The sequence below is a fragment of the Haliotis rubra genome, unplaced genomic scaffold (genome assembly GCF_003918875.1).
Source record: "Haliotis rubra isolate DU_JTF1 unplaced genomic scaffold, ASM391887v1 Scf21, whole genome shotgun sequence".
NCBI classification, from domain to species: Eukaryota; Metazoa; Mollusca; class Gastropoda; order Lepetellida; family Haliotidae; genus Haliotis; species Haliotis rubra.
The window spans coordinates 91,319-106,390 of NW_025766114.1; the positions used below are offsets into that span (position 1 = coordinate 91,319).

Consider the following 15,072-nt stretch of genomic DNA (forward strand, 5'->3'; position numbering starts at 1 on the left):
GCCATGGCAGAGCAACACGCGTGCGTAACCACGGGGAAAGTTCGGCGTATTTAGTTTTAATACAAAGTCACAATTATGAAAACAACCAACTGTAAAGCTTTACTGTTCTTGTTTTAGACAAATAAAGACCATACATACAGGTGGTGTCTCAGACATATCGTTTAACAGCGCCGTACGGCTCATGAATGGGTTATCAAACACGTCTGTTCACGGCCGTGACAGCAGAAGGAATGATGATACGGGTCTAGGAGCCTACCCAGTTGGTGCGCATGCGCTAAGGGAGGTAACTCCGTGAGGTAGGGTCCGTATAATAAATAAAAGAGTTTATTTATTGTACAATCTTTTTATTCAAAAAACATTGATACAACTGTCACAGGACATTTTTCAGCCGGAAAATGCATAATATGTACCCCAAGGACGATCTCTCTGAAAAAGAATCATAGGGTTGAGTGTAGCACCTCATACATACAATCATCACGATTCCTTGCACTGCAGTCAGTTGGATCAAGAAGTAAACCCATTCAGTCTAAGGCCAAACAAAATACCGTACTCGTTTTTTCATTTAACATGGACCAAATAGGAATGATTCGCTTGGTTGGGTAGTTCATTTTTTGTATAATTTTTTTTCACAAAATTTGTTCAATTTCAGGTCAAAATAGCTAAAAAGATGATAAATGAGATTTGTTTCCAAAAGTTAATATTTAATCTCAAGCGGTCTGTTTCCTCTTCTGATAAAATCGTCTGGTTTGAATGTGAAAGTCAGTACTAGAATCTGCACTTTACTGTGAAAGCATTGGCTACTTTCTGAACAGCATTGTGAATTCATGAAACAGTCACGTTACCTGTAACAATTGTACTTTCTGCATAATAAGCACCTGGGCCATAGTATAACAAAGTACCTACTTGGATTCCAGTCCCAGGAGAAGCATTTTGTGAGATTAACCAATATATATCCAGAAAACTCTGTATGCTTCTTTTCATGCTGTTGATCCCTGGTTCGTCTGGTCCAGATTCGATTATTTACAGACCGCTGCCATACACCTGGAATATTGCTGAGTCCGGCATAAAACTAAACTAAACTCGCTCACCCACTGTATGCTTCTGTCTCATACTCATAAAACATAGTGATCACATAAAACTCTGCCTCTCATCAGTGTTGCTTGCAACATTGATTCTGCTCTTCCAAAGCCTTGAAATCCGGCCATCTTCCTGAATGGGTCATGAACCTGCCACTTAGATTTCAGGCTGATCAAACCCCAGGTGCCTCAAGACAACTGACACAAGTTCTTTGAGTTTCTGATCTAGATGCAACTCCCAGATTTTTCGCCCAACCAAGAGCAGCGTGACCCAGCACAGACAAAAGATAGCACTATGTGTTGGGAGTCTCAGTTGAAGATCCACATGATGTTCAGACCAGACATACCAATGTTCACTCTCCTGAAAATAAAAATACAATACATGTCATAAATAACTGCACACACAATTTTCAGAATTTCAGTGGGGGAGGGAAACAGGCTACACTGAACAGTATTTCGGTCATATTACAGCTCGTGAGGTGGGAGTAAAGTTTTAAGTGATGCAGGTCCTGAGGGTTTACTACACTGGAGTTTAAAACTCAAGCCCATTTTATCAAGTGTCAGCTTAATGTTAGGCTTAAAGCCTGAAGTGATGCAGGTCTCATACATGTACCACTTTGGAAAAATCATGGCAAACCATTATTCAAACTGATGACCTAATGACCTAGGTTCCTGATTTACCCAAGGGAGGCAACTCTGTTCAGCACATTGTGGCACCTAAGGCTAGTTGGCCATTCTGCCTTGACCACATTAGTAAAATTGAACACTTGTATCATGGTGATTACTAATGAGTGAGTGAGTTTAGTTTACACTGCCTTTTTAGCAATATTCCAGCAATATCATGGTGGGGGGACACAAGAAATGGGCTCAACACATTGTACCCATGTGGGAAATCGAACATGGGTCTTCATTGTGACCACTAACACCACTATCGCCGCCCCACTGCCCCTGGTGATAACTAAGGATTATCATAATGGTAAACAGGTGATTTAAACCATTAATAAGCAGATCTTGCCGGCCAAGGAATGTAACTCTGCGGCAGCACAGACAACTGGATCAGAAGTAACACAGCAACATGTTTTATATGGACCATCCAATCAGTTCCCAGACTGCTATGTTACGTCCCAGCTACTCATCCAATCTACTCACCCCAGCATCCCACCCCGCTTCATCTTGATGTAGAAGAAGAACAGCAGAATAGCCTGGAACATGTTGTTCCTGCCCTGGAACAAACAACAACATCTCATACAAGCTCATGTTTTACATTCAAAGAGATTTGTTATTTCTGGCTGAGTTTGGTTTTACGCCTCTTTTAGCAATATTCCAGCAACATCACGGAGGAGGACACCAGAAATGGGCTTCACACAATGTACCCATGTGGGGATTCGAACCCGGGTCTTTGGCATGACGAGCCAACGCTTTAGCCACTAGGCTACCCCATCGCCCCTATTTCTAAACACAAGAAGCAGGCTGGTGTCTTGGGGTCTGACTGGACATACCTTGGGCAGGTTGAAGGTCTCGTCTCCGATGATCACCTGGAAGTGTGGAGGGCTGATGGAGACCTGGTAGATGTACATCGCATCCTTCTTTCCCTGGTCTGATGGAAAACAAGCAGCTTCTTCATCAATACAGTCACATACATAAATGTCATCTGTGTGTGTTTGTGTGTCTGCTTGTACTTGTCTATAGGGCTATTACAACAAAATATCATGCCACAGCTTAACATGGACACACCACTCAGACACAGTATACGGAGCTGACCAGTCCTTGTTGTGCAACATGTTATATTTGCGATTACACTTTCATAGTAAAGTACAGCTTCTAGTACCTTTGTTGGGTTGAGTCTCATCTGGGATTCGAACCCACATCCTCACAAAGTCTGCCGCCCTAACCTGCTCAAACACCGTGACTTCCCAATCCCGGATGGGACTCAACCCAACAAAAGTACTAGAATCTGTACTTTACTATGAAAGTGTAATCCCAAATATAACATGTTACATTTGACCACTTTCTAAATGCCATTGTGTAAATCAGTCCTTGTTTATCCTCTTCTTGCAGAGAGTCAGGTCAGGTAATAGCAATGTATCGTCTTGTAACATCTCTTGGCATGACGTATACTGGGAATGAACCACCCACTTCCGCTTGCAGAAACATCTTTACCATAACGAGATGTTGGCTATAATCCATTCCCTGCTGCGAGACTAGCAACCATCTAACTCACCAGGTTGATCTGGAGTCTTCACAAAATGCTGGGAGGTGAAAGTCTTGCCATCAGGATATCTCGGCTGTGTGGGCAACAGGGAGTCCAGGTAGGTACACAGTAGGTGCATCAGCAGCTGCAATCATTCGGGCAAAGAAACATGCAACCACTTCATGGAGTTGGTTGTCTTTAACAACTTACATAAACTGATGCAGATGTATTCCATCCCAGAATCCGAACAGGTCAATTCCCTATGCTACACACGAGTGGTATTCAAAGCTGGTTTCAACAATATCCCAGCCCTATCATGTTGGAGTGGGCCCAGCGAACATGTGGTCGACATCATGAGCATGTTATTTAGAAACCAGTGAAACACTGCAACACCCTCCTCATTATCATCTCTTACAAACATGAGTAACCATAGTTACTGGTAGTTTTCTGCACAGTAAAGGCCACAGGGGGAAAGAGAAAATTTACAAGCATGAGTAAATTGTTCCACTACCATTCGAAGAGGAAAGGGAGATAAGCAAAAGATCATGAGTCAGGATAAGGAAAAATAAATTGTTATGAAAACACTGGCCAATACCAAAAAGCAATATACAATGCAGCTGCCTTACCATGGAGTCTGTGGGTAGATGCTCCCCCCATGGTTTGCCATAACTACCTCCACTGTTCCATGCAAAGGCAGACATGGCACCTGTAGCCAGGTCTGAAATGAAATACTTAGCATATAAATGAAAACTATATTTGTAGAATCGAGAGAATACAAGCAGGCCTTGTAAACAACGCAGGTTCCCAGGAACCAATTCTAACTGGGTATCCTCACTAGGGCTAGTTGACAAATTTCATACCTCGTATACGCTTCACGATGTACTCTTGGTTCGACGACACATCCAGGTAGGGTATGATAGCGTTTAGAGATGGTACAAAATTTCCTTTTGTCAAAGCCAGCTGTTTTAGCGTAGACACACTAACATCTGCAAAAAAAAAGTGAGTGAGTGAGTATGATTTTACGCCACTTTTAACAATATTCCAGCAATATCACGGCAGGGAACACAAGAGATGGGTTTCACACATTGTACCCAGGTCTTCAGTGTGACTAACGAACGATTTAACCACTAGGCTAACCCACCGCCCCCAACAAGAAAGATGAAGTGACAGAGTGTATGTTGTTTTACACAGATGTAGGCAGGGTTACATTACAGGTAGACTGAAATGGCAGAGAGAGAACAACATGATAATTAAGAACTTAACTTTAACTAAGCAGGGGAACTATCTGAAAGCGAAGAAATTCATCAGAATATTGAGAAAGAGAAAATTCAGGACTGAGAAATCCAAGATCAGTTCATCTTCAATTTATTGTGAGATCTCCTTTGGGTAGATAGTATATAGTATATGATGTTATCTATAGTAATATGAAAGAATCGCGTGGTCCTTACTTTATTTCAGTTGTTTATCGTCAGTATGCGTCAAGTATGTTATATTATCTGTATCTATATGCCAATTCAAGTTATAACATCTTTCTGTATGCACACTCATGTTATATTATGAGTCTGTATGCCCACATTCATGACATAGCATATACATGAATATCTATATTCCCCACCCTTGTTTTAAGTGTCAGTATGCCCACATTCATGACATAGCATATACATGAATATCTATATTCCCCACCCTTGTTTTAAGTGTCAGTATGTCCATATTCATGACATAGCATATACATGTATATCTATATTCCCCACCCTTGTTTTAAGTGTCAGTATACCCATATTCATGACATAGCATATACATGTATATCTATATTCCCCACCCTTGTTTTAAGTGTCGGTATGCCCATATTCATGACATAGCATATACATGTACAAATGTATTTCTATATTCCCCACCCTTGCTTTAAGTGTCGGTATGCCCATATTCATGACATAGCATATAAATGTATATCTATATTCCCAACCCTTGTTTTAAGTGTCGGTATGCCCATATTCATGACATAGCATATGAATGTATATCTATATTCCCCACCCTTGTTTTAAGTGTCGGTATGCCCATATTCATGACATAGCATATACATGTATATCTATATTCCCCACCCTTGTTTTAAGTGTCAGTATACCCATATTCATGACATAGCATATACATGTATATCTATATTCCCCACCCTTGTTTTAAGTGTCGGTATGCCCATATTCATGACATAGCATATACATGTATATCTATATTCCCCACCCTTGTTTTAAGTGTCAGTATACCCATATTCATGACATAGCATATACATGTACAAATGTATATCTATATTCCCCACCCTTGTTTTAAGTGTCGGTATGCCCATATTCATGACATAGCATATACATGTATATCTATATTCCCCACCCTTGTTTTAAGTGTCGGTATGCCCATATTCATGACATAGCATATGAATGTATATCTATATTCCCCAGCCTTGTTTTAAGTGTCGGTATGCCCATATTCACCATATAACATACGTATTGATATGTTCTTCTCTCATGCTGTAAATAGAGGATACTAAACAACCTTCCGTGTAATACCATTATTATTAAACAATTAATGAGTAGGTATAAAACAAGCAAAAGTGAGTTTGACATTAAATCTTTCTCGAGTTTATTAAAAATGATATTTCACGGAAATGAGTTTAGTATTCTGTTTAATACTCTCCAACATAAACTGATAGAAACTGCCTACAGTGTGATGACTAAGCTTTCCGCAAGTCAAGCAAGTTCTATCACCATTGTGACAGAGGTATAAGCATTGTGATGTCATAACTGTAAACCATTATGACGTCATACGTCTAGCGGTATTACACCAGTGTAATATTGCTGTAAAAATATTACACTGCAGTATCTTCCACAGGCGAGTACTAACACATTTAGCTGTATGCTTCTCCCATGTTATATTATGTGTATGGGTTTGCTCCACACTCATGCTATAACATCTGTACCTGTATGCCCCCCACGTATGTTATCTTATCCATCTACCTCCTGCCTGCAAGTCCTCACAGCCGATATTCCTGAGTGTATTGTTGACTTTCTCCAGTTCATTCGCCAGCTTGATGATCAAGGTGAGACTCAGCCACTGAAATAAGATCACCAACACTGTAGGAGAATTACATCAGGGTAGTTAGTTACATGACCGCCTCCGTGGTTAGAGCGTCCGCCCGGAGAGAGGAAGGTCGCGGGGTCGATCCCCGACCGCGTCATACCAAAAGACGCTAAAATATGGTACTTGTTGGTCCCAGCCTGGCTGGTCGGCTCGGAGTCAGTAGAATGTGTCTGAGTGGGGTATTCATGCTTCACTGCAGCATGGTATCTCAGTGGGCTAGCACTATAAAACCAGCTTCAGTCTGGGCTAGTACAAACAGCCGCACATACACATACACACACATGCACGTTGTCATATGAGCGAAATATTCTCAAGCACCACGTTAAACCCAATTTCACCTCACCTCACCTCAGTTAGTTACATAGGACTGTTTTGCAAGGATTCACCTTTATCATCCAAAACTGTGTTCCACAGGAGATATTGCTTGTGTGAATCAAACGATATCTCCAAGGAGATATTATTTTGACAGTAAAGTTTGTAAAATGCTGTGACAATGCTATGACGTCATGAACTTGATGATGTTACAATGCTATGACATTGCTGCACTGCAAGTCTAATGACAGTACCGTGTTCCAACATGTGCATTTTTCATCGAAAACTAATGAAGAGTGATTGTGTCCTTGTGTCTTCTGATATTAAATACATCAACACTTGTTGATAAAAGTAGAAATATTCTCGGCAAGCCTCATATATTTGTAACTTTATCAACTCGTGGTGATATCAAAAGACACTCGGGTGAGATTCTCCATTTGTCTTTGTGTTATCAAGTCCAGGGAACCGCAGTCATAACTTCTTGGGGTAATCAACAGTGGCGATCAGAGATTTCAAATTGTGTCATGCATTACTTGATTTGGTATATTGTTGCTGAGAAAACTTAAGACTAAAGCAGATGACAACATGGCTTGCAGTAAGCTAGCTTTGTCACAGGAAATGAAGCATCTCGCTTTGATTTGATCAGATGTCTTTCAAAGTTTTCATTCATTTGTCAATTAATGGCAAGTATGTGATTACAGATTACATCTCCATATATGATGAATCATGATGAACATGGTGAAATGTAGATGCATTGTGACACAACTTGTACCAAGGGAGAATGTATAGCTTACTTTTCGGAGTCTCTCTGTCCACAGATACAAGTTGTCCTCAGTCACACCAAAATTGCTCCAAACCTGGAAACGTAACAGCAACATACAGAAAAATGTATAACTATAAGAAAACAGAACCACAACAAGGAAACAGTATCACTATGAGAAAACATGGAATCACGTTAAATAAACATCGTATGACAAAATGAAACTTAGTATCACAAGAAGGAATCATTGTATGAGAATCAGGAAACAATCGAAAGGAAATAATGCAAACAATATGACTGACTGAGTTTGGTTTTACGCCGCTTTTAGCAATATTCCAGCAATATAACGGCGGGGGACACCAGAAATGGGCTTCACTCATTGTACCCATGTGGGGATTCGAACCCGGGTCTTCGGCGTGACGAGCTAACGCTTTAACCACTAGACTACCCCACCCGCCCCGGAAACAATATGGAAACGTTGTATTATATTAAGGAAAGACTATCATTGAAAGTAAACATAATAATGAAACACTGTTTCACAAAAGTGAGTTGCAGCTTTAAGCAATATTCTAGCAATGTCACGACAGTGGACACCAGAAATTGAACCCATGTGGGGAATTGAACACGGACCTTCAACAGAAAAGAGCAAACACTTTAACCACAAGGCTACCCTTCCGCCCACTGCATCACAATAAGGAAACACTGCATCACAATAAGGGAACACTTCATCGTATTAAAGAAACACAACCACAAAAGGCAATGATGTAGACATGTCAAGGCACCAAAGCTGAACAGAATGGACCAAGTGTGGGTGTGACCAGAACACTATTGAAGCTACAATATTCTACCGTACATACCTCCTCCAGGCCTGATGACACAGACTGATCACTGCTGCTGGCTTTTGCTGTAGGTGACTGGGGCGACCGTGTGGCCACCTGATACTGGTATTTTCTCAGTACGTTCACATGATCCATTGGACTAGATCCAAAACTCCAGAATGAGGCTCCTTGACTACTGGTATCAGGGGAAGCTATCGTGTAAAACATTTCATTTAATCAATATCCAGAGCTACAGATAACTTTTTGGGTCATTGAGTTATGTACTCCCTTGTCTTCATCTCAATGATCCTAATTTTCCTTTGAGTAATGTAATAAATTTTACTCACCTCACTCAAACAAACTTTGCCATTTTCCATTAATTTTAAAATATATAATAAAGTTTAAATGTTGGTGTTTTGATTTACATTTGATCTGTAATATGGGAAACAATAAGAAAGACTGCAAGTTGTTAAGTTCATGTCCTGAAAAGGAATTTACTTCAGTTATTTTATCTATCCACTGGTACGCAAGCTACAATTTAACATTTTTGTGTGTACGCGTGTAAGATCATATTTATTGGGTATTTACATAACTTCAAACGTACTTGTACGCAATAGACTTAACAGGAATTGAGTTTTCACATAAATATTTAGTAATTTACTGGATTACAATTGGCTGTTCATTACAAGGATTAGTTCTGAGCTTGTAATCAGACTGACTACTCCAAAATTAGTTACTAGGTATCACTAAGGCTGGCTAAAACAAGTCATCAGAAGATGACAAATCCCTCCAGCCCCCACATATTTGAAAGAACAAATCATCTGACAGTTACTGAAAGTCCAACTTGACTTTTTTTAGTCCAAATCGTTTCCATGGAAACCGAGAAAAATAAAAATGACAAAAATCTGCAAATGGCAAAAGGCACCACTTCGAGATCTGTTTGTAGAAAGATATTGAACGGTTTTCCAGTTGTGCTCTGGAAACGAAGCCCTTTGGAGACTAAGTCCAACATGTTTCCATGGAAACCAAGAAAAATAAAAATGACAAAAATCTGTAAATAGCAAAAGGCACCACTTTAGGTTCTGTTTGATATATCTGCCAATTTTTGTTGAAAAATAGTAAACGGTTTTCCAGTTACGCTCTGGAAACAAAATGATTATGGACGGACGGACAGACAGACAAGGCGTCGACTATATCGCCCCGCATTACATGCTCGAGGCACAAAAAGGATTGATAATTGGAAATATTATTGATAAAAAGAATTATCTATATGAAAATTGTGTCATTGGTAATATCATACAAAAACTACTCTGATGATATGTAGTGTTTACTCACACAATACACAAAGCTATGTCTATATTAATGAGCTGTTTCTAAATTATGTTCAGTCTGCTGTTTTCTTACTAATCCATGCATAAATATGTCCCCACACACATAATTCCTTAAAGGTATTTTGGCATTAAGTTACTTGTCCGATATTTATCGATAATCAATTGATATCTAGTTACCAGTTATTGATTTCAATGATCTATCTCAATAGCCAGTCCTAGTTACTAGTATCAGGCATATAGAGTTCAGTCTTCCCAGCATACCTTGCAAGCTTCTTCTTTCCTTCTCTTCCTGATCTTTCAGATAGCGAGCCAAGGTTGGCATATCAGAGATGGTATCGTAAGTAGAAGCTGAATATGGAATAACAACAAGGTGAGGTGAGGTGAAATTGGGTTTTATGTCGTACTTGAGAATATTTCGCTCATATGACGACGTGCATGTGTGTGTATGTGCGGCTGCTTGTACAAGCCCAGACTTAAGCTGGTTTTATAGTGCTAGCCCATTGAGATACTATGCCGCAGTGAAGCATGAATACCCCACTCAGACACATTATACTGACTCCGAGCCGACCAGTCCTTGTTGTACCCATTAATGCCGAGCGCCAGGCAGGGACCAACAAGTACCATATTTTAGCATCTTTTGGTATGATGCAGTCGGGGATCGAACCCGCGACCTTCCGCTCTCCGGGCGGACGCTCTAACCACTACACCACGGAGGCGGTCTATAACAACAAGGCCTGTCAAGCTTACTTCACCAACAATTACAGTTTTAGTAGAACTCCTGACAGATTCAAAGATTGCAAACCTGTAATCATTACCATAGTATGATTTTATTTAGTATTACTTGAGGATTTACCTATGAAGCACATACAACATGTTTAAATAGGTGAGTGAGTGAGTTTAGTTTTACGCCACACTCAGCGATGTTCCAGCTATATGGCGGCGACCTGTAGATAATTGAGTCTGGACCAGACAATCCTGTGATCAACAGCATGAGCATCGATCTGCTCAACTGGGAACCGATGACATGTGTCAACCAAGCCAGCGAGCCTGACCAACCTATCCCGTTAGTCACCTCTTACGACAGGTATGGGTTACATTTAAATAGGCAAACAACTGCAAAGAAAAAACTATGCAAGACAGAAAACAAAGCAATGAATGTCAGTCGGGAATATTTGTTGAGGGAATTGTTCTAACTGGACAGTTGTATCATGTACTGTGGATGTTTTGAATAGTTTGCTTTAATGACAATGATTAGTTGGTTTTCTATAACTGCAACTGCATATTAAAATGAAAGTCACACAAATACATAGACTGAAGAATTCCAGCATCCAAGGGAATAGAAGTCTTAATATTTTAGGTTCCAGAGTGATGTCGCATACTTGTTTTGAATTATATCTTTGATGTCCTAGCAATGATGTGTTTGACATGTGCATGCTGTGAAGTGTTAAGTTAAAAACAGATGGGGGAATTCATTTTTCCTTAAATGCTGCATAGTGACTGAGGGAAGAAAATCAGATCCTGATTGCATTTATCATCAAAGATGTTACATTAGGATGTAATGCTGTAAATTCCTGATATCCATCGTCTAAACTTGACATGCAGGGATTTACAGGACGCAAATTTCTGCTCTGCTATGGAATAACCTCAGGTATATAAAATTTTGGGCATATTCTGGAATTCCCTTAGATGGTCATAGTAGCAGAATTAGAATTCAAAGTCCACTAAGACAAACCTGGTGAGAGTTTGGTGTAGGTGGCATTGTGTCTGGATCTCAGCCCACTGTGGTCGCTGACGTCGAACCTGCTTGAAGAGTTGTTGGCAGAACTCAGGTTGGCACTCTTAAATCAGAAGCAGTAAGTCAATTTTTTAATTATAAATTGTATCGCTAATTAATGGGTAATTTACAACTGTGATTTAAAAGCATCACTCTCATTAGCCGGAACAGTCTATCTGTAGAATGCTGTATGTCGCCAATGCTTTAACAATTTGCTCTCCCTGATCATTTATGATGTGAATACTATAATTTGTTGACAGCCTAAGGATTCAAAATCAGCTACATGACCGAGGCCAGTAGATAATGACCAGACAACCCTTTGACTGCTACTGTCGACCACAATCCTAACAACAACAGGCATAACAATATGCAATCAGCTAACTCACTGTATCTGACCACCCTATTATTTTGAGTCCCCATCTTGCACCTAGCTGGTGAGTTTAGGTCGCCACTTTCAGCAATATTCCAGCAATATGACAGCAGGGGACACTAGAAATGGGCTTCACACATTGTACCCATGTGGGGACGAGTGAACACTCTAAGCACTAGGCTACTCCACCGTTTTCCTTTCCCATCTAATTTAGGTTGCTGGGGACCTCTTCGGAATCCAGAATCCCCACTAGGCCAGGAATGTAGAGAGAATATAAATGTTCACAAATGGAGAAACAATTATTTTTTCCTATATTCCTGGCCCCTTGGCATTGGAAAACAAATCCATAATACGGCATGACTGTACCACAAAAAATAGAAAGAAATATTTTTAACATCAAGGCCCAATGTCAGTTGTTTGGTTTTGAAAATAGAAATACAAACTGTGTAACTTACCCTATCGAACGACTGCGAGTGTGATGGAGAGAGTGTTGACGATGACATTGACTGATAGCCTGGGGGACTGTGCTGTGAGAACATGAACGACACACCATATGGAGACTGAGACAGGTAGGATGATGGGCTGTGCCGGGATCCATCGCTGGCAAAACTTGTCTGTGACACAGGAGTGCTTGCCGAGAAGATGAAGCTACTCTGTGCTGATTGGTCACCTAAAGGTTTCCCGTGGTGATACCTTGAAACCTCGTTCTGAAAATTCATGAGATGACATTCCCTGGTTAGTTGACTTTGGCACTAACTTCTAAACATGCAATGATTAGTTGATATTTTTCTTCTCAGTCTGAAATTAGTAGAAGTCCCACTATTGTCAGATGTCATTTTCACATAAAATAATTAACTGAAAAACATGTTTACTGAAAAGTTATTACTTGTAATATATGCAAATAAAATACATGAAATGTCATATCTTACACCTCAGATTTGTGGTGACTATGATGATCATGGCAAATGTGAAATACTGTACCATTCTTCTGAACTCTAAGCAGTCTAGCTTGCTCTTCAGTTAGCTCCACTACATCTCCAAAGAAATAATCCCTTGTATAAGACACCAGATAAACAATACTTGGAACCAGTCTGAACAGCCAGAAGACCACACCCCCACATTCTGAAAAAAACGCCTACCATATAGCATGGCATTTATCAAATTTTATGACTCAAAATTATCTATGTAGTTGACTAAATTATTTCATGGGTGCTCCGTGCCACACTTGGAAAAGTACATTTCTGTCAGAACAATATAGATGGATATTGTGACGATTGAGTATTGTACTTACCTAAATACCACAGTGCAGGATGGGCCACTCCAAAATAACTACTAATAGTGCTGGAGGACCTTCAAACACAAATGTTATCAGATATCATAGCGTGTCAGTAACCATGGTAACATTGCTTGAATCTTTCTGCTGAATCTCAGTTAATAAAATTTCACAAATGTTAAAATGGCAATTTCCTTTGGTTTGCCCCATTAAACATGTGCAGGAGAGTAAATGGCAATCCTAACAACTTTGGTTCAATCAGATCAGTCAGAGTAATATAATACAGCTACAGAAGCTCACCAGTAGTCAATGACAAAACATCTTAGGGGTGGAGATGTGAAAAACATATATTTATGTTTTGTAGAACACACAACCTGACACTTAGATACAATCAGTTCCCAGATCATTTTGTCATGCCCCTTTTTCATGCTTATTTATACATTAATTTGTTTTCAATTTTCATATACCCTCGCATTATGGGTTTCCGTGGTATTAAGACATTTACGACTATGAATCAATCGGTTATATTGCCAAGTCATATAAACACAACATAGTGTTAGATGACATACCTTTGTATCATTTAATGTCAATAAAACACTTTTGTCATTCTGAAGTTCATTGTTGTCCGTATCGGACGACAGGCGGCAATTGTGCACAAAATCTGGTGACGTCATATGTTTCCGTGGCATTTCCTACAGATCAAATTACGGGCGCACAGCACATGTCACAATCTCACACGTTGTCAACAGCCATTCCGGGAGTGTAAGTGTAGGTTTACAGTAATAACGAAGTTGATAAATTGTAATGCAGTAAACGATTTTGTAGAATTAACACAATAGTCATATTTCTTCAGCATAAATTTCCAGTTCATAAAATATGTAGAGTTGATCAACGGGATACGTGAAATGGACCTTATCGGGCTTCCATAGTTTAAAAAATAGAGCTGGGATACCCCCTTTAGGTCACGTGATTGTTTTTATTGATGACATCAGCTTGCAGACGAGCGAAGTTTGGAAAACTTTGATGCTGAATAAGTTTACAGAAAATGTTTGTAAAGATTGCACAAAAAGTGCATTACGTGCTAGACATAAAGTTGCATTAGTTTTTAATAGTAGATGACTGTACGTACGCAAATTGATGAAAGTCGGAACATTTCTTGCTCAGAGCCGTACCGATCGACTGATGAACGTAAACAATCGATAGGTGGCGCGATTTGGTGAGTGGCTCGTGAGAAATTATGTCATTAGAAAATACCATGGAAACGTAAGTACCACGGAATCATATGACGGCATGGTAATTATTTGTAAGATAAAAAAACAGTCGCAACGATATGCATGCCCTAATGAGTGAAGCAATTACTTCGTCCTTTGCACTAATTCGCCACTTTGTGTGCAGCAATGATGGGTTCCTCATCAACTGCACAATCACCACGATGATCTGTTCCATCGTGTACAAATGACAACAATCCAAAACCTTCCTGTCAAGATTATGTTGATGCTAGACTGTTAATGAAGTTGATATCTATTGTGAAGTCAGTTAAATAATTATTGTACTGTTGGGTTTAGTCTATTTTTTCATTTCAATTTTGGAGCAGTTGTCAAAACTTACATGTCAATGAAGAGCAGCATGATGATCACCAGGATGAAGACAGCTGATGAGATAGCCTTTCTTGCAACAACCTTCCCATGACGTTTTCTGAATGTTTTCTCGACCACTGGACTGCTTCCCGGAGCAAGCCGCGCCATCTTATAAAATCTACTAGCGGTCACTAATTATTTGAAACAGTCAAAGTTTAAAATCCAACAACATAAAAACCATTACTAAACCTACACCAGTCATTCAAAATAGTGGGCTTCTTTACGAAAACACGAGTTCGCGGTTGGATGAGCTCAACACACTGTTGTGCCAGTGCCTCACAATATGACCAAATTGGCGACAACTAAAATTCGGCGTAAGGAGTTTGTTGGGCAAATTTACCAGGCGAGACATAAATTCGGATGTTTTGAAATTATGAACATACCCCAGATCGGTTTTGTTAATA

At 39.7% G+C, this 15,072-nt stretch overlaps 1 protein-coding gene across 1 annotated transcript; it reads right to left on the reverse strand.

The window, feature by feature from the left end:
• Nucleotides 1-726: 726 nt before the first annotated feature.
• Nucleotides 727-14,980, reverse strand: LOC124276490 (transmembrane protein 209-like). Its single transcript, XM_046712121.1, has 15 exons — nt 14,640-14,980; nt 13,050-13,108; nt 12,735-12,880; nt 12,214-12,465; nt 11,347-11,452; nt 9,876-9,962; nt 8,323-8,495; nt 7,500-7,562; nt 6,270-6,366; nt 4,128-4,253; nt 3,894-3,985; nt 3,298-3,412; nt 2,576-2,673; nt 2,226-2,299; nt 727-1,437 (listed from the first exon to the last, which is right to left on the reverse strand). Exons 1-15 carry the CDS (start codon nt 14,774-14,776, stop codon nt 1,386-1,388), a joined length of 1,677 nt encoding a protein of 558 aa, XP_046568077.1. The 5' UTR covers nt 14,777-14,980; the 3' UTR covers nt 727-1,385.
• Between the last annotated feature and the right edge of the window lie 92 nt (nt 14,981-15,072).

Excerpts from the sequence above, each read along its gene's own strand:
- LOC124276490 (XM_046712121.1), bottom strand. The coding sequence starts at position 14,776 with ATGGCGCGGCTTGCTCCGGGAAGCAGTCCAGTGGTCGAGAAAACATTC. Across the intron at positions 4,254-6,269 it reads TGAGGACTTGCAGGCAGGAG|ATGTTAGTGTGTCTACGCTA; the intron begins GTAGATGGATAA and ends TTTTTTTTGCAG. Across the intron at positions 1,438-2,225 it reads AAGCGGGGTGGGATGCTGGG|GAGAGTGAACATTGGTATGT; the intron begins GTGAGTAGATTG and ends TTTTATTTTCAG.